The sequence below is a fragment of the Mesoplodon bidens genome, assembly GCF_964165515.1.
Source record: "Mesoplodon bidens genome assembly, chromosome: 6".
NCBI lineage: Eukaryota > Metazoa > Chordata > Mammalia > Artiodactyla > Ziphiidae > Mesoplodon > Mesoplodon bidens.
In genome coordinates this window covers 8,339,107-8,359,493 of record NC_138162.1, presented here as the reverse complement: position 1 = coordinate 8,359,493, position 20,387 = coordinate 8,339,107, and the positions used below count along the sequence as shown (strand labels likewise).

Below are 20,387 nucleotides of genomic sequence, written 5' to 3'. Positions count from 1 at the left end.
CTTCCAGGAGAATCCTGGCTTCTGAGAACGAGGCAAGAAATTCCCTAACACCACCCGGTGGACACGGGCGGAATCAACTGCGGCGTGAACCACTCTGCTACCCCCCAGTGGCCATAGGTGGGTTCGCAAGGCTAAGGCAAGAAACCCCTTGCTACGTCCTAGTGGCTATTATGGGTTTAGCACCTGCTGGGCCTGTGGCACGGGCAGAACACACCAGCTGGAAGAGCCCACTAGCCAAGGAATGCAGGCAGCCTCTGGAAGCTAGACAAAGCAAGGAAAGAGATTCTCCCCTTAGAGCCTCCAGAAGGAAAGTAGCCCTGAAGACACCTTGACTTTAGCCCAGTGAGATCCACTTCAGACTTCTGACCTCCAAAGTTGTAAGCCTAAAAATCACACAAGCCCAAGGTAGAGAACAGCTTATCTCAAAGAGATCTGTGGGTGTGACTTGCTTAATGGAGTGAATCCCAATGAGATTCATAGAAGACCCACAAATGTAGAATCATATTGGGAACAACACTACGAGCTATGATTGAAAGGGAGAGAGACAGTACAAAATGAAAAGAGGCTTAGGACCCCCAAACTCATTTCCGCTTCCCGGGTAACACATTCTCATCTCCTTAACGTCAAAATGCCTCTGAAACTAAATTGCTCATCAGAAAATTGCTTGATTAGTGAAAATCAACAGGCTTGTGGGGAAATTCCATCAACGCTCTGAGGAAGCCCACTGAAATATCCCCTGGGGCAGCACGGAAGCCCCCAAGGACAGGATATTCAGGAATCTCCTCTCCCAACACTTCTAACTGAACACTGTTAAAGTGTGCTTCTTCCCCTGAGATTACTGAAGACGTCTTCCTGATGATAAACTTTTATACTTTGACCGTTCCAGGCCAACCTGCGGCTGCCCCGTTCACACTGAGGGGCCCTCACTTCCTTTACCCCTCCCAAACTATCAGAAGGGCGCAAGAGGACCGTGAAGGTGGCTGGGGTTGGGCCCTGAGCTGACTGACGAGGGAGAGGACCTCGTGGAGCCGGGCCCCGGGCACATCAAACCCCTGAGCAGAAACCAGGCGCCTAGACCTAGTGCAGATCTGCGCCTGCGCTGAAAGCACCACTCCCGTGAGCCTTCGCGGCCAAGTCTCTTCCTGTCCAAGAGGCCCCAGTCATTGGATCCGGTGGCCCTGAAAGCTATGTGCAACAAAGCGTGATGGGAAATAGATTCTGGGAGCAAGAACAGGCGGAAGCCTCGCTGGGAAATACTGTCCACAAGGGTGTGCGGGTCACAACCTGGCACCGAGAGACAGAAAAAGGCTTTGGCCAGTAACGAGCCCGGAGATTTCTGGGAAATGAAGTCCGGTGGAGCAGGGAGGCATGTGCGCATGACCGGAAGTGGCGTTGTTCAGGCGCGTCCCGTTTGGAGCGAGAGGCGGGTTTGCGGCCACAGTTTCTGAGCTCGTGCCGGAGGCGGTAGCCGGGAGCTCTCTCGCGTAGGTGGCACCGGCTTTTTCACGTGGTGTTCTGCCTGAGACCGAGGCAGGTGCGCCACGGGCTCCCCAGCCGAGGCCTGGCTGTGGCTGGGGAGACAGTGAAAGACCCGGCTGGACAGGCCGGACCGGGCTCAGCACCGCAGGCTCAGACCCGGCCTTTAAGGGGAGAGGCCTGAGAGAAGAGCCCAGAGCGGGGCTGGGGCTGCAGTGAAGCGACGCTGACGCTCAGAAAACTGCTGGGAGGCGGTGGCGCGAGTTGGGACCCAAATGCTGGAGGAAGGAGGTGAGACGGAGTGGTGGAGCGGTTTGTGGCTTCCAGCTTGTCCGCTAACAGTGCTGTGTGACCCGGATCAGAGCTCGGCGGTCATCCTTTCCACAAGTGGCTGGGGGACGATCCTTTTTGTGGAATAAAGAATTCCGGGGTCAGAAAAGTTTGCAAGAGCTCAGCCCTGGATCATCTCTGTGTCCTGTCCCTTACTCCAATCTGTTGATGGACCCATGGCATTAGAAAGTAGAGAGAAATGGGCCCTGGGAAGGAAAATGGGACTTACTCAGGGCCTCCTCTGTTGCTTCTGATCTTCCAGACCTCTTGAAGCATCAGGGATGTTCGGAATGGGAGCCCGTTGGCTTCACCTCATATTGAGGATGGGTTCAACCCAGTTGGATTGTGAAATCGTGGAGGATACTGGAGATTTAGAATCAGAAGGCTAGGATTCCTGTTTAAGCTCTGGGGTACCAGCCAGCTTTCTTAGCCTGTGTTTCTTCATGGAGGAAAAGGTAAAATAACGTTAACTACCTCGTTCACCTCTAAGAGCTGTAAGCATCAAAATGACGCTTTTGAAAGCACCTTTTTTTAACTGAGATATCATTTACATGCATTCACTTTTAAAGTGTACAATTCAGTAGCTTTTAGTATATTCACAAAGTTATGCAACCATCACCTTTTTTTTTTTTTTTGGCTGCGTCGTGCGGCATGCGGGATCTTAGTTCCCCAACCAGGGATCCAACCCATGCCCCCTGCACGGGTCTTAACCACTAGACCACCAGGGAAGTCCGTCACCATTATTTAATTCCAGAACATTTTCATCACCCCAAGAGGAAACTGATATTACTCCACATTTTCCCTTCCTCCTAGTTCCTGGCAACCATTAATCTATTCAATACTTTCTGTCCTCATGAATTTGCCTATTCTGGACATTTCATGAAGATAGAATCATACGATATATGTGTCTGGCTTCTTTCACTTAGCATAACGTTTCAAGGTTCATGTTGTAACATGAAGGAATCTACGTTTTATGGCTGAATAATATTCCATTTTTATTTATCTCTTCCTCAGTTGTTGGACATTTGGGTGGTTTCCAGTTTGGGCTATTATGAATAATGCCGTAAACATGCATGTGCAAGTTTTTGTGTGGATGTGTTTTCATGTTTCTAGGGTTTATACTTAGGGGAGGAATTATTCTATAACTCTGGTAACTTTGGTAACTCTGTTTAACTTTCTGAGGAACTGCCAGACTTGTTTTCCACAGTGGCTGCACCATTTTACATTCCCAGTAGCAATGTATGAGTACTTCAGTTTCTCTACATACTCATCAACACTTGTTTTTTTTTCCATCTTTTTAATTTTAGCCATCTTGGTGTGAAGTGGTATCTCATAATGGTTTGATATGCATTTCTCCAATGACTGATGATGTTGAGCATCTTTTCATATACTTAATAGCTGTTTGTATCTTACTTAGAGAAATACCTATTCAAACCCATTGCCCATTTTTAAGTTGGGTTATTTGTCTTTCTTTGTTGAGTTTTTAATATAAAGAATTCTTTTTATATTCTGGATACTAGACCCTTAGAAGATATATGATTTGCAGATCTTTTCACTTTCTTGACAGTGTCCTTTAAAGCACAGAGTTTTTAATTTTTATGAAATCCAGTTTAGCTTTTCTTTTGTTGCTTGTGCTTTTGGTATCATGTCTAAGAAACCCATTGCCTAATCAGAGGTCATAAAGATTTATATCTGTATTTTCTTGTAGAAGTTTGAGCTTTTACATTTAGGTCTTTGATCCATTTTGGGTTTTTATATGTGGTGTGAGGTAGGAGTCCAGCTTCATTCTTTTGCATGTAGATATCCAGTTGTCCCATCTCTATTTTTTTGAAAAGAAATTTAATTTCTTGGCACTCTTGTTGAAAATCAGTTGTCCATAAATGTATGGATTTATTCCTGGACTCTCAGTTCTTCTCCATTGATCTGTATGTCTATCCTTATATCAGTTCCACACTATTTTAATTACTGTTGCCTTGTAGAAAGTTTAGATCTTCTGTAATTTCCTTGAACAATGTTTGGTAATTTTCAGTGTAATGTCTTGCACTTTTTTTTCTTTTTTTTTGAGATTTGATGATTTTTTATTAAAGAAAAGTATCTAAATGGAAGCAAAAGTAACAGTATCCATAAAAATACTTGTTCTGAAATATTTACACATTAAAAAAACAAAGAATTAGGATTGAGAATAACATCAATTTATGAGAAATTGCTCTGAGCTTAACAGATACCTCAGTGTCTGTAAGGAATGATTTTCTCAATTAAAGACTTTATGGTCTACAGAGAAAGGTCAACTAGAGGTGTCAACAGTTTTAAATCTATTACATATAAAATGCAGTGTTGGGCTTCCCTGGTGGCGCAGTGGTTGAGAGTCCGCCTGACGATGCAGGAGACACGGGTTCGTGTCCTGGTCCGGGAAGATCCCACATGCCGCGGAGCAGGGCCCGTGAGCCATGGCCGCTGAGCCTGCGCGTCCGGAGCCTGTGCTCCGCAACGGGAGAGGCCACAACGGTGAGAGGCCCGCATACCGCCAAAAAAAAAAAAAAAAAAAAAAAAAATTTAGTGTTGAGGATGATGTGTGAAATTTAATTTAAAAAATGAAAAAATAACATTTTGAAAAAACAACTTTAAGAAGAATACTAGTGACAAGAGATTAGAGGTAGATATGGCTAAGAAAGTAAAGTAAATTAATCCATACCAAAATAAGTATCCTACCTATGTTATTTATACTTTTTTGCTTATAACATCAGTAATCAAACTCTTGCACTTCTTTTGTTCAGTTTATTCCTAGGTGTTTTGTTCTTTTAATGCTCTTGTAAATGGAATTTAAAATTTCATTTTTGGATTGTTCATTGCTAGTGTATAGAAATACAGTTGGAGAACTGTTTATTCAATCCTTTGCCCTTTTTTTTTTTTTTTTTTTGCGGTACGCGGGTCTCTCACTGTTGCGGCCTCTCCCGTTGCGGAGCACAGGCTCCGGACGCGCAGGCTCAGCGGCCATGGCTCACGGGCCCAGCCGCTCCGTGGCATGTGGGATCTTCCCGGACCGGGGCACGAACCCGTGTCCCCTGCATCAGCAGGTGGACTCTCAACCACTGCGCCACCAGGGAGGCCCCTCTTGCCCATTTTTAATTGAGTTGTTTTTTTATTGTACATTCATGTTGTGTCCTGCAACCTTGCTGAACCTGTTTAGCTGTGATAGTTTTCTGTGGATTCCTTCGGATTTTCTGCAAAATCATGCCATTCACAAATACAGGTAGTTTAAATTCTTCCTTTCCATTCCGTATGCCTTTGGCTTGCTTGTTTGCTTGTTTTTGCCTAATTGCTCTGGCTAGAACTTCCAGTATAATACTGATTAGAAGTGGCAAAAGCAGACATCCTTGTCTTGTTCCTGATCTTAGGGGAAAAGCATCAGTCTTTAGCTCTGGGTTTTTGTAAATGCCTCTTATCAAGTTGAGGAAGTTCCCTTCTGTTCCTAGTTTATTGGATGTGTTTTATCATGAAAGGTATCAGATTCTGTAAAATGGCCTTCTTGGTGTTCACTGAGAGGATCATATGGGTTTTTTTTTTCCCCTTTGTATTAATATAGTGTGTTATACAGATTGATTTTCATTTGTTGAACCAACCTTTCATTCCTGGGATGAATCCCACTTGGTCATTACCTCTTCTTTTGATTAAGCAAATGTCTTAAATTTGCAGAGCCCCTTTCTCCAAGGAACTTAATTGGTAATAGTTGTAAGCTGTATATTTACATGCTAGGCATTGTGTCAACTGCTTTGTCTGCATTTAAATCTTCACAGCAACTTTACATGGGATATTATCATTTTACAGTTGAGAAAAATGAGACTTAGAGAGGTTACATGATTTGTACACTGCTGGTAAGTGGTAGATCTGGAATACTTGAGACTCTATTACACTCTAATGCCTCCCTGTGTTTGAGTGAATTGATGGAACTTCTGAGGTAGGAAGGGAAATTGGAAAATTTCTATCCCATTGCAAGTCTGCAAATTCAGCCTCATTGAGCCCTGGGACCTATAATGTCATTTGAACACTCTCTTCAGAGTGAAAATTTGAGACTTTCTAGCTTGGTGAGCTGTAAATTTTATGCCTCACTGCTTTCTTTCTCTTCCTCCAGAGCCACCTTCTCCAGATCCTGCCCTTCCCCAAGAGGAAGGCACAGAAGAGGAAGGAATGGCAGATGGTCTCCTCACAGCTGGGCCCCAAGTAAGTTGGAAAGTTACTCTGAAAGGCAGCCTCTTTTTTTTTTTTAATATTAAGGGTGTTTTTGGTTTTTAATTACAAAAGGAATTCATGCTCTTTATAGAGAACCTGAAAAGTATAGACAACATACCCCCCCCCCCAAATTACACTTAATCCTACAAAGAAATAACACTTAACATTTTGATTTGTGTCCTTTTTTTTTTTTTTTTTTTTTTTTTTTTGCGGTACGCGGGCCTCTCACTGCTGTGGCCTCTCCCGTTGCGGGGCACAGGCTCCGGACGCGCAGGCTCAGCGGCCATGGCTCACGGGCCCAGCCGCTCCGCGGCATATGGGATCCTCCCAGACCGGGGCACGAACCCGTATCCCCTGCATCGGCAGGCGGACTCTCAATCACTGCGCCACCAGGGAGGCCCTGATTTGTGTCCTTTTAGTCATATTCTTTTTTTTCTGTTTTCCCCAAATGGGTTTGTCCTGATTTGTAACCTTCTTTTTATTTACACTTAGTAGAATTTGATTAATATTTCCCCAATTTCATTAAGAGTATTCTACAGAATTATTTCTAATAAATTCCATTTCATAGTCCTTCTATGAGGGTAAGAACTGTCTTCTCCCTTTGTTTTTCTTGACTAGACTAGGAATTGGTCTGTTTTCATTTTTAGAAAGCCTGCTCTTGGATTTCCTCATCAGTTTTACTCTTTATTAACAGAATTTTCTGTATTAGTTTTTTTGCTTCTGCTTTCCTTAGATTTATTTTAAAATTCATTTTTCAAAATCTCTTGAGTTGAATCCCCTAATTCATTTTCTTCCTATTTTGTTCATATATATTGAATATTTTTGGTGGTGGGTCTTTATTTTTTTAGATATGCCAAAATCGTGACTTTGGTTTCTTGTCTGCACATTTAGCTGGTCTGTGCTCCATGCAGGCAAAGTTTGTGTCTCTTCTCCACACAAAACATCCAGGTATAGTGTGATTGCAGCTGTAGGTTTTATGGCTCAACCTTATTAAATTACTCATTTCTTCCATACCTTTATTTATTTGTTTATTTTGTATTAACTCTGTCAACAACTAAGTTGTTTAACATCTCTCGTAGCTATATTTTAAATTTCTCCTTGCACTTCCTACAGTTTTTTCTTTATGAATTATATATTTGTTATTTGGTTCATGACCCTTATATCTTCATAATGGATTTTACTCTCTTGATTATTACAAAATGACCCAAATGTTTTAAATATTCCATCATTTTTAAAAATGACCCTCTTTGTCCCGTTTAGTGCATTTCTCAGTGTGAAGGATGTATTGGAAGGACAGGTAAAATTAGAAATCAGGAGACTAGTTATGATTTGGGAAACGATGGTGGCTTAAAGCAAGGTAGTGGCAGGGGCATGGAGAGAAATGCATGAATTCTCATGATATTGAGGAGGAAGAATGAATATGCAGTTGACATGAGGAGCTGCAAGAAAGGGGAAGATAGCACCCAGTTGTCTGACATGGCCAACTAGGTGACTGGAGGTACCATTTCCTAAGCTGAAAATAGGCAAAGACTCTGTTGCCTCCGTGCCTTTGCTCCTGATGCCTCCATTGCCTTGGACATCCTTCTCTTTCTCCATCTGAGGAACCTGCTCCTTGAAGGCCAGGTTGCCCTCCATCTATGATTCCTCCTCTGTTATCCTAGCAACTAATGTGTCCATCTCTTTGACACATTATTACAGGTGGTTGCATACGTGCTGGCTCTCCTGCTGTACTGTGTGATGTCTGAGTAAGCAGGAATATTTATTAAGTGTTCTGAAAACATTAATCATTCACATTTCTTTGCTAATTTGCAGCTGATTCCTTGTTGCATAAACTCACACATTCTAATTTTGTTTTTTCTATATTGGCGCTTTTAATTCCCAAGCACCTGTTAGTTCTGCCCAATTACTGCTTATATACATAGTTTCTTCTATTTATGTATAAAGTCTACTAGAATTATAAATATGTGAAGACAAGAGAGACTGTATTTTATTTATTTTTGTGCATCAATATCCAATATAGTGTTAGGCACATAAGAAGTGATCAATAAATGCTTTTCTGGAACTACCCTGAGTCCTTTCGAAGACCCTTTGTAGGCCCGCTAACCAACACACCCAGAGCTGCCAACCTCCCCACCCCCTCATATTCTAAGGCCACTGGGCAAGAAGGAATATGCTTGTTGTTTCAGGGATCCACACCTTGCAACAGTGTGACCGTAGCTTTTACCCAGAAGGGATGGAGGCAGTTGGCCCCTACTCCGAGGGACAGGTTCAAGGAAGGGATGCCAGAAAAGTCCAGAAACCTGGTCCTACTGGGTAAGGAAACCATTGAAAATGCAGAATTTGTTCAGTTCTGAAAATGTTTTACTTCCCAGTGTCGAGTGATCCCGAGTGGCTCTGCTGCACCAGAGTGATAGTGTTTGTTCCTCCTCGTTCCCTAGTGAAAGATCTCTGCGTTCTGGTTTGGGAAATAGGCAGTTTCATTTTGTTCCCCCCGAGGCTGCACCTCCCCATTTTCTTATTTCCCAGGAAGGGTGGGGTAGCCTTCAGGCCAGTTCCTCCATAGTCACTAAGTTCCCATCTTCTTAAGTATCTGGCTTCATGGGCTTGCTTAGCTCCCTGGCTTGACCCCTCCTTGAGGCTGTTACTTTAGCTCTTTTCAGAAATGCTCTACTAAGACCTTGGCACCGTATCTATCTTATTTACTGCTGTGTCCCCTAGCGCCTGGTACCAATAAACAGTGCTCAGTGCTCAATAAATATTTGTTGAATGAATGATATGAATGACCTGTTTCCACTCCCCTCAGTTCTGGGAGGCTATTTATACTTAGTACAGATCTCTAAACCCCACTTTTTGTCCCCCTTAAATAGGACTTCCAGTCTCCCAGCCTGGTATGAACTCCCAGTTGGAACAAAGGGAAGGTTCATGGTTGCTGGAGAGAGAAGGCCTAAGGAGTACCTGTCCAGGTATGTGAGCAAGCACTAAGCCAGTCAGAGTCTCGGGAGCAAAAGCCCCTTTGAAACATGTGTTAGTGCATTTGAGTATTTTAACAACCGGTGAGGTAGATATTATTATCCCTGTTTTATAGATGAGGAAAATAAAGCTGAGAAAGGCTAACTCACTGGTTCAGAGCCTCACAGCTAGAAAGTGGCAAGGCTGGGGTTTGAAGCAACATCGGTCAGACTCCAAAGCCCTCTATCCACGCTGTCTACTCAGTCTCCCCAGGCTGGGAGGCATTTGGGAGCACTGGTGGTATTGCTGGCCTCTGGGAAATGAGAGTCATCTCTGCTGGCCTAGCACATTCCCTGCTTCGGGTTCACCTCACTGAGGATCTCAAGTACCCACCTTTAGCCATGCTTCAGCTGTGACACCTACTGCTACTCCCCTCTCTGACTAACCCTTTATTGGATTCTGCACCCACACCCCTTCTCTCCCTCTTCGTGGCCATGCTGGAATTTTCTGAAGGTCTGATACTAAGAAACTTAGGGAAAACGAGCAAGGGAAACCATAGTTTCTGCCTTTATCTCTTGCTACTCATCTAAGGCTGCTCACTCCACCCCCGCCTTCATATTTCAGCCCTTGCAAATGTCTGACCTCTGGCAGGGCCTGTGGTTCCAGGCACTTCTGATATTTTGAAACTTAAAGAATCAGAGGTACAATGAACTTAACAACTTTAAGGCGACAAAATTTTAAATTTTTCTAAAAATGCGGTCTAATGCTTTATATCTTTTATGGTTGCTGTAGGACAATGAAAACAAAGCCTCTGGCTTATTTTGCGCATGGTTCATCTGAACTCTTCTTCACATTTTATCCTCTTTCTAAGCAGCCTATCGCATGTCACCTCAGCCCTTGTAACTCCAGGCACCACTCACACTTGCTGAAATACTTCCCTTTACAGGGAGCCTCACTGCCTGCTGCTTCCTTCTCCCAAACGCCCTGCTTCCCAGCACAGCATACTTGTTATGCAGGACCTTTTAATCTGAATCCAGAGAACCCTGTGTGGAACTTCGGGAATTGAATACAGTGTTTTGTGGCAATAACTGCATCTTTCTGGGAAAAGATTTCATCACAGTCTCAGAGGGGTTCAGGATCCTTTAAAGGTTACTGAAAAAGATTCAAATCACCATGTCACTAGAAACAGAAGTTGGGAAAAGGTGTTACCACAAAGATCTGTGCCCTGAGGTATTAGTGTAGAGTATTAGTGTGGAAGCAACTTCGGATGTGGACCCACGAAAGACGCATCCAGGTCCTGGCTTGCTACGTATTAACTACATGGATTCAGAGTAAACCACTAAATTGTGGTCGTCTGTTTCTATATCTGAAAAAATGTGGATAACAAAATCTGTCTCACTCTTTGACATACTAATATATATGAAAAAAAGTTGTCGACAATGTAGGGCAGTATTAATTCTGTAACAGTGAAGTAGCTGGAGCAAAGTTTTAAATCTGGCTATTAGAGTAGCTAAAACACTGCTCCTGTGATGTCGCACCTCTGCTCTGAGACCCACCGAGCATCCTGGGCATCGCTGTGCCTCCTGGGCTGGTTTCAGAGCTGTTATTCCATCCCACCCCTCCCAGAGTGACAGACAGACCCAGGTCTTCGACCTGCCTTTGCCTCACTGCTTGGTACATGCCTGGCGTTGTTTTAGCTACTGGAGGTGCAACAGAGAACAAGACGTGGTCCCTGCTTACATCCTAGTGAGGAACGTACATACAGCGAGTAAACAAAATAACTGATACAATATTGGATGGTGATGAGTACTGTGAGAAAGGGGAATACAGGTGGGGTGGGGGCTATCCTAGATCGGATGAACAGAGAAGACCACTTTGAGGAGGTGACACTGGAATTGAGATCTGAAGGAAAAGAATGAGCCAGCCGTGTAAGTATCCGGAGGAGGAACATTCTGGGCCACACCACGTGTTGAGGCTTTGAGTTGGGAATAAGTTAGACTTGTGTTAGGATGAGAAGAGCCTAGGACTCAGTAAACAAGTGGGGAGGGTGCTAGGCAGGGGGCAGATCATGTAAGGCTTAGAGGCCATGGAAGGCGTTCAGGTTTTATTCAAATAGGAAGATAGGAAGCCATTGAGGGTTTTGAGCAGGGAAGGGATAATATTTGTGTTTGAAAAGATAACGTGTGGAGACTAGACTTTCAGTGTTCAAGACTAGAATCAGGGAGATCAGTTAGGACATTCCAGTGAGAGGATGGTGGCTGCTGAGGAGGAGGATCAGGACATAATTGGGTGTTAAAGCCAACACGACTTGCTAGTGGACTGGATGTGTGGGAAAGAGACATTAAGGATGATCCTGGCCTGAGCAGTTGGGTGAATGGGAAGACTGACAAAGACACTGGCTTGAAAGGGAAAATCAGCGGTTCTGTTTTGGGTATATTCAGTTTCGAATATAATTAGACCGTCTTATACAGGAGCCAGCACCCATGCCCCCTGTAGTGGAAGCGCAGAGTTCTAACCACTGGACAACCAGGGAATTCCCCGCATAGTCTTCTTAATTGCTCCTTTCTCCCACTGCTTCTTTTGTTGTCACTTTTCTTCTTTCCATCTTTTACTTAGATAGATGGTCAGTTTTTGAGAGCTGTAAGACCAAATACCAAGTAACATAGAGATACCCTCAACCCGAAACAGGAACTTTGGTGCTCTTAGTAGACTGGGCTTCGAATGCACATGCAACTTAGAGGGAAACCTGCTTAATGGGAAACCATTTAATACGATTTACAAGGAAAAGGTCCAAGTTAGTAACAGGCACTCATATAACACTTGCTATTCCTCAGGTATCATTCTGGGTCCTTTGTGTTTTAGCTCATTTAGTCCTCTTAATAATTCTGTAAGAGAGCTACATTCACAAATAATAAATCCAAGGCATAGTAATTTGCCCAGAGTCACACAGCTAGTAAGAGGTTGAACCCAGATTTGAACCCAGGCAGTCTGGGTCAAGATTCTGTATAGAAAGTCAAATAAAGCATACCTAAAACTAACCTGCTGTTTTCCTAAATAAGGTAGAAACAGGAAGAATCTTTTCAGGAAAATTGACCCTTGTGAAAAGAAGCTCCATAGCCTTCCCTAAAACTTCACTCCCTTAGCTATAAGCCTCTATGAAGGAGACAGAGAGAGATGTCTGGGACCATTGGGTTCACTTAGTTTTAATACTTTGCAAATATTATACATTAATTCACACTTTAAGGTTTTCTCTTAAAATGAATGAGGTCCCAAAGGGGATTAAGAATCAGTAACTCTTTTTAAAATTATCACCCACCCCCATCCATATTATAAAAGCAATGTTATTCTTTTTAAAATAACTTTTTTCTAATAAAAATAAGTTCATTTTAAGTTTAGAAAAGAATAAAAAAGAAAATCAAGATCTCCTGTCATCCCACCACACAGAGGTATTACGTTCAATCTTCGTATTACAAAAAGCAGCGTTTTCTAAAATTAAGGTAACAGTATGTAATTTTACATATTCCTTCTTTCATCTAACAAGCATGTTGTTTATTTTTATCACTGCATAGTCCTTGAAAGCAAGGTTTTTATAACTTTTATTATAAAAATAATAGTCACTGGAGAACATTAGAAAATACAGATAAGCGTTGAAGAAAATAAAAACTACCCCTGCCTAATCCCACAACCCAAAGACAACACAGCTTATCTTCATTGTATAACTTGCCAGTGTTTTTTCAATAAATACCTTTCTACAAAAGGAATTATAATATACAGATTTCAAACATGACTTATAACTGCTGAACAGTGTCCCTTGGTTGGCTATACTATATAGTCATTCCTTGTTATTAAACATTTAGGTATTTGCTTTTCATTTGACAAATGATGCAGTGTTGACAACAAATGATATTAATGCAGGTGAAGTGGAATTCTATGTCAGCATTTTAAAGACTCTTGACACATGCAGCCAGATTACTCTCCAGAAAGCCTGTCCATTTATGCAGCCGCACCAGTGCGTGAGATATCCCAAATGCTGCACTCTTAAAACACTCTAGAATTAACCATTTTTTTTTAAATCTTGCCGATTTGATAGGTGAAAACATTCATCCTGCTGGCATCAGTCATCAGTTTTAAGTGAATTGTTCAATCCTGGTAATAGTAGGTTGCCCAAAACCACACCGAGAATTGTGACTAAGAAGACAGCTTAAGACAACCCAGTACTTGGCAAAAGCACAGGAGAGCAGTGTCAGAAAGAAAGGAGAGGAGTGCATCTGAGGCAGGTTCAGGATAAACTTCTGTTGTTTAGGAAAGGGAGCAAAGAATGCTCAAGTCTCTGAAAAGCTTTCTGATCATTGTGGTTTAGAACAGAAGCATCCTGGGTGAAAGGGGGTGGAAGCATCGAACCTGTCCCACATAAGAGCTCAGCCAGACTCCTTCAGCCTTTTGTCTTTCGGTATCTTTTCTTTCACCAAAAGAATCTTTAAAATTGCTTTTGTAAATATTCTTCAGATTGGAAGATTGTATCTGAATCACCACCTGAACAAGACATTTCTGAAGAATCATTCCAAGACCCAAGTGTAGAGATGCCCTCTGGGGATTCAGATCACAGAAACAGTGAACTGGGGAAGAGTTTCAATCTGAGACCAGTTCTTTCTCCACAGCAGAGAGTTCCTACAGAAGGGAGACCCCGTAAATGTGAAACGCACACAGAGAGCTTCAGGAAGAATTCAGATATAATTAAACCTCACAGAGCGAAGCCATACATATGTAATGAATGTGGCAAAGCCTTCAGTTACTGTTCTTCCCTTTCTCAGCACCAGAAGAGCCACACTGGGGAGAAGCCATATGAGTGCAATGAATGCAGGAAGGCCTTCAGCCAGAGCTCATCTCTTATTCAGCACCAGAGGATTCACACCGGAGAGAAACCTTATAAATGTAGTGAATGTGGAAGAGCCTTCAGCCAGAATGCAAACCTTACAAAACACCAGCGAACTCATACCGGAGAAAAGCCCTACAAATGTAGTGAGTGTGAGAAAGCCTTCAGTGACTGTTCAGCCCTTGTTCAGCATCAGAGAATTCACACTGGAGAGAAGCCTTACGAATGCAGTGACTGTGGGAAGGCCTTCCGCCACAGTGCAAATCTTACAAACCACCAGAGGACTCATACAGGGGAGAAGCCCTACAAGTGCAGCGAATGTGGGAAAGCCTTCAGCTACTGTGCGGCATTTATTCAGCACCAGAGAATCCATACAGGGGAGAAACCCTACAAATGTAATGCATGTGGGAAGGCCTTCAGCCAGAGTGCAAACCTCACAAACCACCAGAGGACTCACACTGGAGAGAAACCCTACAAGTGCAATGAGTGCGGGAAGGCCTTCAGCCAAAGCACAAACCTTATAATCCACCAAAAGACCCACACTGGGGAGAAGCCTTATAAATGTAATGAATGTGGGAAGTTCTTCAGTGAGAGCTCAGCCCTTATTCGACATCATATAATTCACACAGGAGAAAAACCCTATGAGTGCAATGAGTGTGGAAAGGCATTTAACCAGAGCTCATCCCTTAGTCAGCATCAGAAAATTCACACTGGTGTGAAACCTTACGAATGTAGTGAGTGTGGGAAGGCCTACAGGTGTAGTTCAGCTTTCATTAGACATCAGAGACTCCATGCTGGAGAGTAACTGGGAACATAACCAAAGTGGATGGGGACCTGACAGGTAATCTGAAGGCATCTGGGGACATCTGACTTTAAGTCTAGCCCAGAGCCACATGCAAAAGCACCTTTAATAGTCACTGTTTTACATGTTGCATCTGGAAGGTCTCAGTTGCTCTCTTCTTTCTCAACATCTTCTTAGACAACCCAACTCCAATTCAGTTTTAAAGACTTACCTTTAATTCAGTGGTAAAAGCACTCCAGAAACGTTGATTTATAAAGAATGAGTGAAAGACTTGGTTCCTACTTAAAAGGCCAGGTATTTTGGCAGTGGTCTGGTTGTAGTAGTCTCTGCTTGAATGAGGGCTGTTGCAACAGGAGAATCAAGAAATGTTAGCCAGGAACGAGTATTTCCCATAGTGGAGCCACTGAGGTTTAAGATTTGGGGGAGTGAATTCAAGTGAGGAAGGGGATTCTATAGCCAGCTGTTACTAGAATGGGGCTGGGGGAGGGATGCTGAATCTAGACACAGCTGCACACAACCTGCACTTTCTGAGCTGCTCGAATGCTCTATTCTAGTTACTGCTGTCAAGAAAAGACCGAGGAATGACAGTGAGGTTGAGGGTGCAGGAAGAAGCTAATGAAATCCCTCAGCAAGGCACATACCTTTAAACGGAGTTCTTAAGGGAGGGAAGGCTAACAAAACTGGGGCAACGTGACGGCAGCCATGCTTTCCCTGGCTCAGAGGCAGGTGAGTCATTTTTTACTTTCCCCTCTTGCTGACAGCCGAGTATCTTTTAAATCAAGCTCTTTAGCCTGTTGGCCTGCTTCCTTTCTCCCTTGCACCCAAATGGTGTAGATCTCATCTCAGCACTTATAAACTGCTGTGAGCTTACTTGGTTTTTGGTTAGGTAAGCCTGATTTGAGACTCCCCATTACTGGTCTACTGTAAGGTAAGCTGTTTGTACCCTCAGCCATCACCCAAGGCCTCTAGCTTTGTTTCCTTGCCGACTTGCCCGTGTCCTGGAATGTTCCTCACTCCAGCGGATCTCGGGCAGTCCTTTCCACTAAAGCAGTTTTCCACCCCTGCTTGCACCTGTGACTAAAAACCACCTAAACCACCATGACTAAGTGGGACAGCCAAGTGACCAATGGCAGGGAAACGAAGTTCTTGGTGCCTGGTGCCGTCATTCCCAACTCCCTTTAGGCTAGTGCCCAGAAGCCCCTTCCAGGTGGTACTTCAGGCTGCTCGGGTAGCTTTGTCTCAGTGTCCAGGTGTTTGAGGTTCATTCATTGCATATCAAATAAGGTGAAAGTGAGTGATGAGCTCTAGAAACTCAAAAGGAACAGAACTAAGGAAAAGACAAGGGAGAGGCTTAGGAAAGATGAAAGCATTCATTAGAAAATAGTCTGTGACTGGTTTAAAGCAAACCAGGGTAGGGCTAGGAGCTGCTAACTACAGAAGAGGACTTTGGTTGTCCCATCAGTGGTTCTGAACCACAGCTGCACACTGGAATGGAGAGCAAAGCCTTGAATCATGGGCCCTGGGCCCAGAACCCACCAAATGATTAAACTGGTTTGGGATGAAGAGCTCCTTCCCTAAGTGTTTATTATGTTTAACTCCCCAAGTTTTCTTTCTGACCAAGAACTTTTTCTTGAGGAGCTCCATGAATGTGTCTCCAAAAGCAGACTTCCTTTCTAGGTATTTTCTGAGCTAGTCCCATACAGGACAGAAATGTGTTGTCCACAGATTGCTGCTCCATCCCCAGATTCTGTCACCCTGGCCTCAATGACCACCATTTGACCACAAAGCCTAGGCTCCCCCAAGGAAGAGGCCACATCAGAAAGTCCACTGGTTGTCAAATAACCCTTTATTATTTTTCTTGCAGTTCTTAACTCTGTGGAAAAGAAAAAAAAAAAACCCTCAGTAATAAGACAAAAAAACCTTATCTCCCAGCCCCACTATTGAGCACTTCTAGAATTTTCCACCTTTTCCCCAAGGATACATTAGTTAGCTTCCCCTCCAGTTTTCACCCTAATTTTAAGCAAAGCAATGCATAAGTCACTTACAGCTGGACATTCCACCGCACCACTGTTGATGTCTTCTATGATGTCGTGAGGGTGGCGGCCATCAACATTGCAGCCCACAGACTGGGCGGTCCCCAGGATCTCTTTAATGGTTCCTATAATTAAGGTGGAATCAGAGGGACTGTCATCCCTCACAATCCTCAGATACCAGTGGGGAAATACAGACAAGGAGAGGAATAACTATTTTATGGAATACAGGAATAATCATCACTGCTCCCCTAATCAAAAATTCATAGCTCCATATATTTAAAAGCTCTGAATGCAAAAATGTCCACAGGTCCTATGATACCAGATTCTTTCAAACCCAGAAAGACACCACACCACAATTTCAGGTCTTACAAAATAAAGTCCCTTCTAAGTGGGAAAATGCCACTAAGTGAATACATCTTGCTTGACAATTAGGTGGCCCCATACTGTTCCGTTCTTACCAGAGAGTTCTCTAGCTAAAGATCGATGCCGCATCTGTCGGGCAATGCTGACAATCTCATCGAAAGTGATGTTTCCACTGTGCTTAACTGCAGAAAATAAAAAACAGCAAAAGCTTTGTTACCACCTGAGGCCAGAGCAGACCAGTCAGTCTTCCCTCACCCATTTCTAACCTGTTCCCATGCTTTCGGCACAGAGTCATCCACATGAAGAACAACCCTGTTTCCTAAGCTGGGGTTTAGTATCAGCTCACCACTGGATTGCACCAGCCAACAGAAAACTGGTCAGGTGCAGTGGCGGGTGGCTAGGGACAAAATCAAGTCTTTGCTAACCTTATGTGGAAGGGACTGTTTTGCAGAGGAGAAAAAACATGCTGAAGTGACTGAGGTTGATTAAAGCTGTCCATAGGGTCTGTCATCCAGCTAGGAAGCTGCTCTTTCTTGATTACTGGTTATCTTTCTCAAGTTTCTTCACCCTGCCTGAACATGTCCCTCCTGCAAGCGTTGAGTGGGATCTGTTCCACACCAGGGACTGGGGAGAGCCACATGGCACTTCTTGGCAGTGCCTCGCTCTGGAACAGCTTAATACCTGTACCATCCCTAGGTTTCATTAAAGGGAGCACGTGCAGCTGTGTATCAAACACTGGGCACACAATACCACTCACATACTACCAGGGAAAAAGCCACTCACTGTTTTTCTGCTTCTTTCTGTCTCTCGGCGGTTCCTTGAGGGCTTTGATGATCAGGGCAGAGGCAGAAGGTACCACCTCAATCTGCGGAAGAGATTCTCAATGGGAATAACATACCCTACCCCACCCTCCAATGAGAACAACCCATACTACCATGCACCTTGGCTCTCAGAATCCGTGGGCCAGATGCCACATTTACTGTACATTCAGGTTAATTTTCATAACCTGAAACACGTCCTACCCCAGCAAACATAAGTGATTTACCCAGTGTCTCAAAAGTGAGAAGAGCTAATATCTGACCCATGCTCTCAAAAGCCTTCCCCACAGATAAAATTGCTCTTACCTCACCACTGGTGGCAGGTGACCATGTCAGCAAAAAACCTTCCTCCCAGGAATCCCTACCTCTGCCCTCCCTCAAACCAAGTACCTGGGCCTGTCGGTTCTGAATGGTCAGTTTCACTGTAATCCTCAGACCCTTCCAATCGCCAGTTGCCTTGGCGATGTCATCACCAACTTTTTTTGGAGACTGCAGAAATAAAAGGTATATAATCACACCATGCCCTACATCGAAGCAGTCTGAAAATCTGCCCAGTCCTCCTCACTTGGCAGCACAAGCAAACTGTTTGAAACACGTTCAACTTTGCCTGCCCAATCAAGGCATGGCTATCACCATACTAAACTGGAAAACAGGCTGCACAGTTTAGTTGGTCCAGGGCTGTAAACTGCGGGTTCAAGGCCACAATGGGACCAGGGCCCTTATCTACCTACCCTCTCCTAAGGACCTATGTGGTAATTTCCAACGCTCTTACATTTGAATCACCGGGGGCCTCTTTAAAGACACCAGGTCCTTGTGTCTGACCAACCCTAGTCAATCTGTGGGGATGAGGTCTGGGCATTTGCCCCTTTACAGTTCCCTGAACAGGAGAGATGTCCAGTGAGTGCCAGCTGAGCTAAGGGCCAAGGGTAATGAGGACACTGCTTAAGCAAAACCATGGTGGGAGAGCTTTTCAGACAGGAGACCACTGCTCAAGGAATAAAGGCCTGATTATATTCAAGAAAAAGGAAGTTCAGTAAAGAGTATAAAATGGAGGAAAAAGCAGGTAAATAAGTCTTATCCTAGGTAAAGCTAATCACATTAATCAGTAGGTTCAGAGCAGAGTTGTTAATACAAGCTACTGTAACATTCACCAAGATCCTCATGTCACACCCCATTTTATCTTCCCAGCAGCCATATGCCCATCTCCCTAGGCAACAGGCCAAGTAGGCTATGCAGTGTCACTAAGCCACTCCTGACTTCAAAAACCTCCTCTATCCCGTCTCTCAGGGACACTAAGAGCAGCAGCTAAGAGGCACTGGAAAGTTACAGGTTCAAGGTACCAGGTTCCATCTTTACCTACAACCTTTCTGTGACGGCTAGTGCCAGTTCAGGCCTAGCCGGGGATGGCAATCGCTCACTGTCAGGGGCACCTCAGACACAATCGTGTTTGCACAAGCCAGAGTCGAACTCTGCTCTCCGCATACAAAAAGCGCCCCTCCACAAGGATGACTTACCAGACCCAGGGGGCCGATCTTGGGGGCCAGGGCAGACGTGGCACCGACTTCGCCACCGGTGCACCTTAGGTACACTGGGAGAAGGAAAGGATCAGTGCCTCCGCAAGGGGAGCCCCCAGGTCACAGCCCTCCCAACGCATCTTTCCGGGCCTGGCCACACCACCTTCTGCCTCTTCTCAAAACAGCCCCAAGAACCTCGTGGGGAGCGAGGCAGGACACCCCTCCCCCCAAGGCGTGGACCGCTCCAAGCGCCACGTGGGACAGCGGCCTTCCGCTTGGCTACCGCTGCCGAGGCCCACACCGCGCCGGCGTGGAGGAAGCCCCGGACGCCGGCCAACGGAGCCTAGGGGGACGCGCCCGGAGACAAACCTTACCCAAGGGTGGGGGCTGCAAAGCCGCCACAGGTCGTCCGGTCCTGCCCCCCCATCTACACGTGGGGAAGCTGAGGCCCAGAAAGCGGGTCGGCCAGGACCACACAGCGCCCTGAACGCAGCACCAGAGGGCCAGCCTCTAGGGGGCAGCGGCTCTAAAACCCGCCGTGGGAAAGGCAATTGCGGCGGAGGCCGCAAGCCGGACGGAACGCGGGGAGGGATGCACCATCCCGAAGCCCCGGCCACATCTTAAGCACGCACCGACTTTGATCTCGTTGGGGTCGAACTTAGGCGGCATGGTGGAGGCGGCTGGTGTCGGATGAACCCGGATTCGGGACGACCGAAGAAAGTTGCACCTGAGCCTCCTCCGAGCCGAAAGCCGAAAGACCGGAAGATGGGGCACTTGCGCCGGTTAAGGACCTGAAAGCGCGGCTCTCGCGAGAACTGCCGTCCCCGCCCCATCTTGCAGCGACGCCCTTGGTGCCATATTGCTTGTGGGCAGGCACCTAAGGCTGAAGGCTGGAGAAGCAGGCACCGCGGTGAGCTGTAGCTAGGGGTTCTGAAGCGGGGTTCGGGGCAGTTCTCCCGGGGGAGGCAGACAACAGAGCGCTGCTCCCGAGATCTCAGGCTT

The 20,387-nt window shown here is 45.0% G+C and overlaps 3 protein-coding genes across 11 annotated transcripts in view; 2 read left to right on the top strand and 1 right to left on the bottom strand.

Moving 5' to 3' along the window:
• The first annotated feature begins 1,295 nt into the window (after positions 1–1,295).
• ZNF79 (zinc finger protein 79) lies at positions 1,296–16,337 on the top strand. Of its 5 annotated transcripts, none has more exons than XM_081236523.1 (6): positions 1,296–1,767; positions 5,936–6,024; positions 8,220–8,346; positions 8,901–8,996; positions 12,379–12,479; positions 13,794–16,337. In XM_081236523.1, the coding sequence occupies exons 1-6, from the start codon at positions 1,752–1,754 to the stop codon at positions 14,658–14,660; spliced, it is 1,296 nt and encodes a 431-aa protein (XP_081092649.1). In that variant the 5' UTR covers positions 1,296–1,751; the 3' UTR covers positions 14,661–16,337. The 5 variants fall into 5 exon arrangements, with proteins under 5 accessions (XP_081092649.1, XP_081092650.1, XP_081092647.1 ...); XM_081236524.1 differs by having other exon boundaries at positions 12,374–12,479; XM_081236525.1 differs by having other exon boundaries at positions 1,299–1,767; positions 13,489–16,337.
• A 113-nt stretch (positions 16,338–16,450) lies between these two features.
• Positions 16,451–20,173, bottom strand: RPL12 (ribosomal protein L12). 2 transcript variants are annotated; one of them, XM_081236527.1, is made up of 7 exons: positions 20,018–20,173; positions 19,386–19,459; positions 18,262–18,360; positions 17,837–17,918; positions 17,149–17,235; positions 16,703–16,815; positions 16,451–16,530 (listed from the first exon to the last, which is right to left on the bottom strand). In XM_081236527.1, the coding sequence occupies exons 1-7, from the start codon at positions 20,052–20,054 to the stop codon at positions 16,525–16,527; spliced, it is 498 nt and encodes a 165-aa protein (XP_081092653.1). In that variant the 5' UTR covers positions 20,055–20,173; the 3' UTR covers positions 16,451–16,524. The 2 variants fall into 2 exon arrangements, with proteins under 2 accessions (XP_081092653.1, XP_081092652.1); XM_081236526.1 differs by lacking the exon at positions 16,451–16,530 and having other exon boundaries at positions 16,625–16,815.
• Positions 20,174–20,193: 20 nt separating this feature from the next.
• Positions 20,194–20,387, top strand: part of LRSAM1 (leucine rich repeat and sterile alpha motif containing 1) — a 44,881-nt gene continuing 44,687 nt past the window's right edge. For 2 of the 4 annotated variants that reach the window (XM_081236518.1, XM_081236517.1), the window contains exon 1: positions 20,256–20,295. The gene's annotated coding sequence lies outside the window, so the exon portion shown is untranslated. Of the gene's footprint in view, positions 20,296–20,387 lie in introns of all 4 variants that reach the window. The other 2 variants (XM_081236516.1, XM_081236520.1) reach the window with 2 other exon arrangements.

Excerpts from the sequence above, each read along its gene's own strand:
- RPL12 (XM_081236526.1), bottom strand. The coding sequence starts at position 20,054 with ATGCCGCCTAAGTTCGACCCCAACGAGATCAAAGTCG. Across the intron at positions 17,919-18,261 it reads TTCAGAACCGACAGGCCCAG|ATTGAGGTGGTACCTTCTGC; the intron begins GTACTTGGTTTG and ends TCTCTTCCGCAG. Across the intron at positions 17,236-17,836 it reads CAGAAAGAAGCAGAAAAACA|TTAAGCACAGTGGAAACATC; the intron begins GTGAGTGGCTTT and ends TATTTTCTGCAG.
- ZNF79 (XM_081236521.1), top strand. Across the intron at positions 8,347-8,900 it reads CAGAAACCTGGTCCTACTGG|GACTTCCAGTCTCCCAGCCT; the intron begins GTAAGGAAACCA and ends CCCCTTAAATAG. Across the intron at positions 8,997-13,488 it reads CCTAAGGAGTACCTGTCCAG|ATTGGAAGATTGTATCTGAA; the intron begins GTATGTGAGCAA and ends AATATTCTTCAG.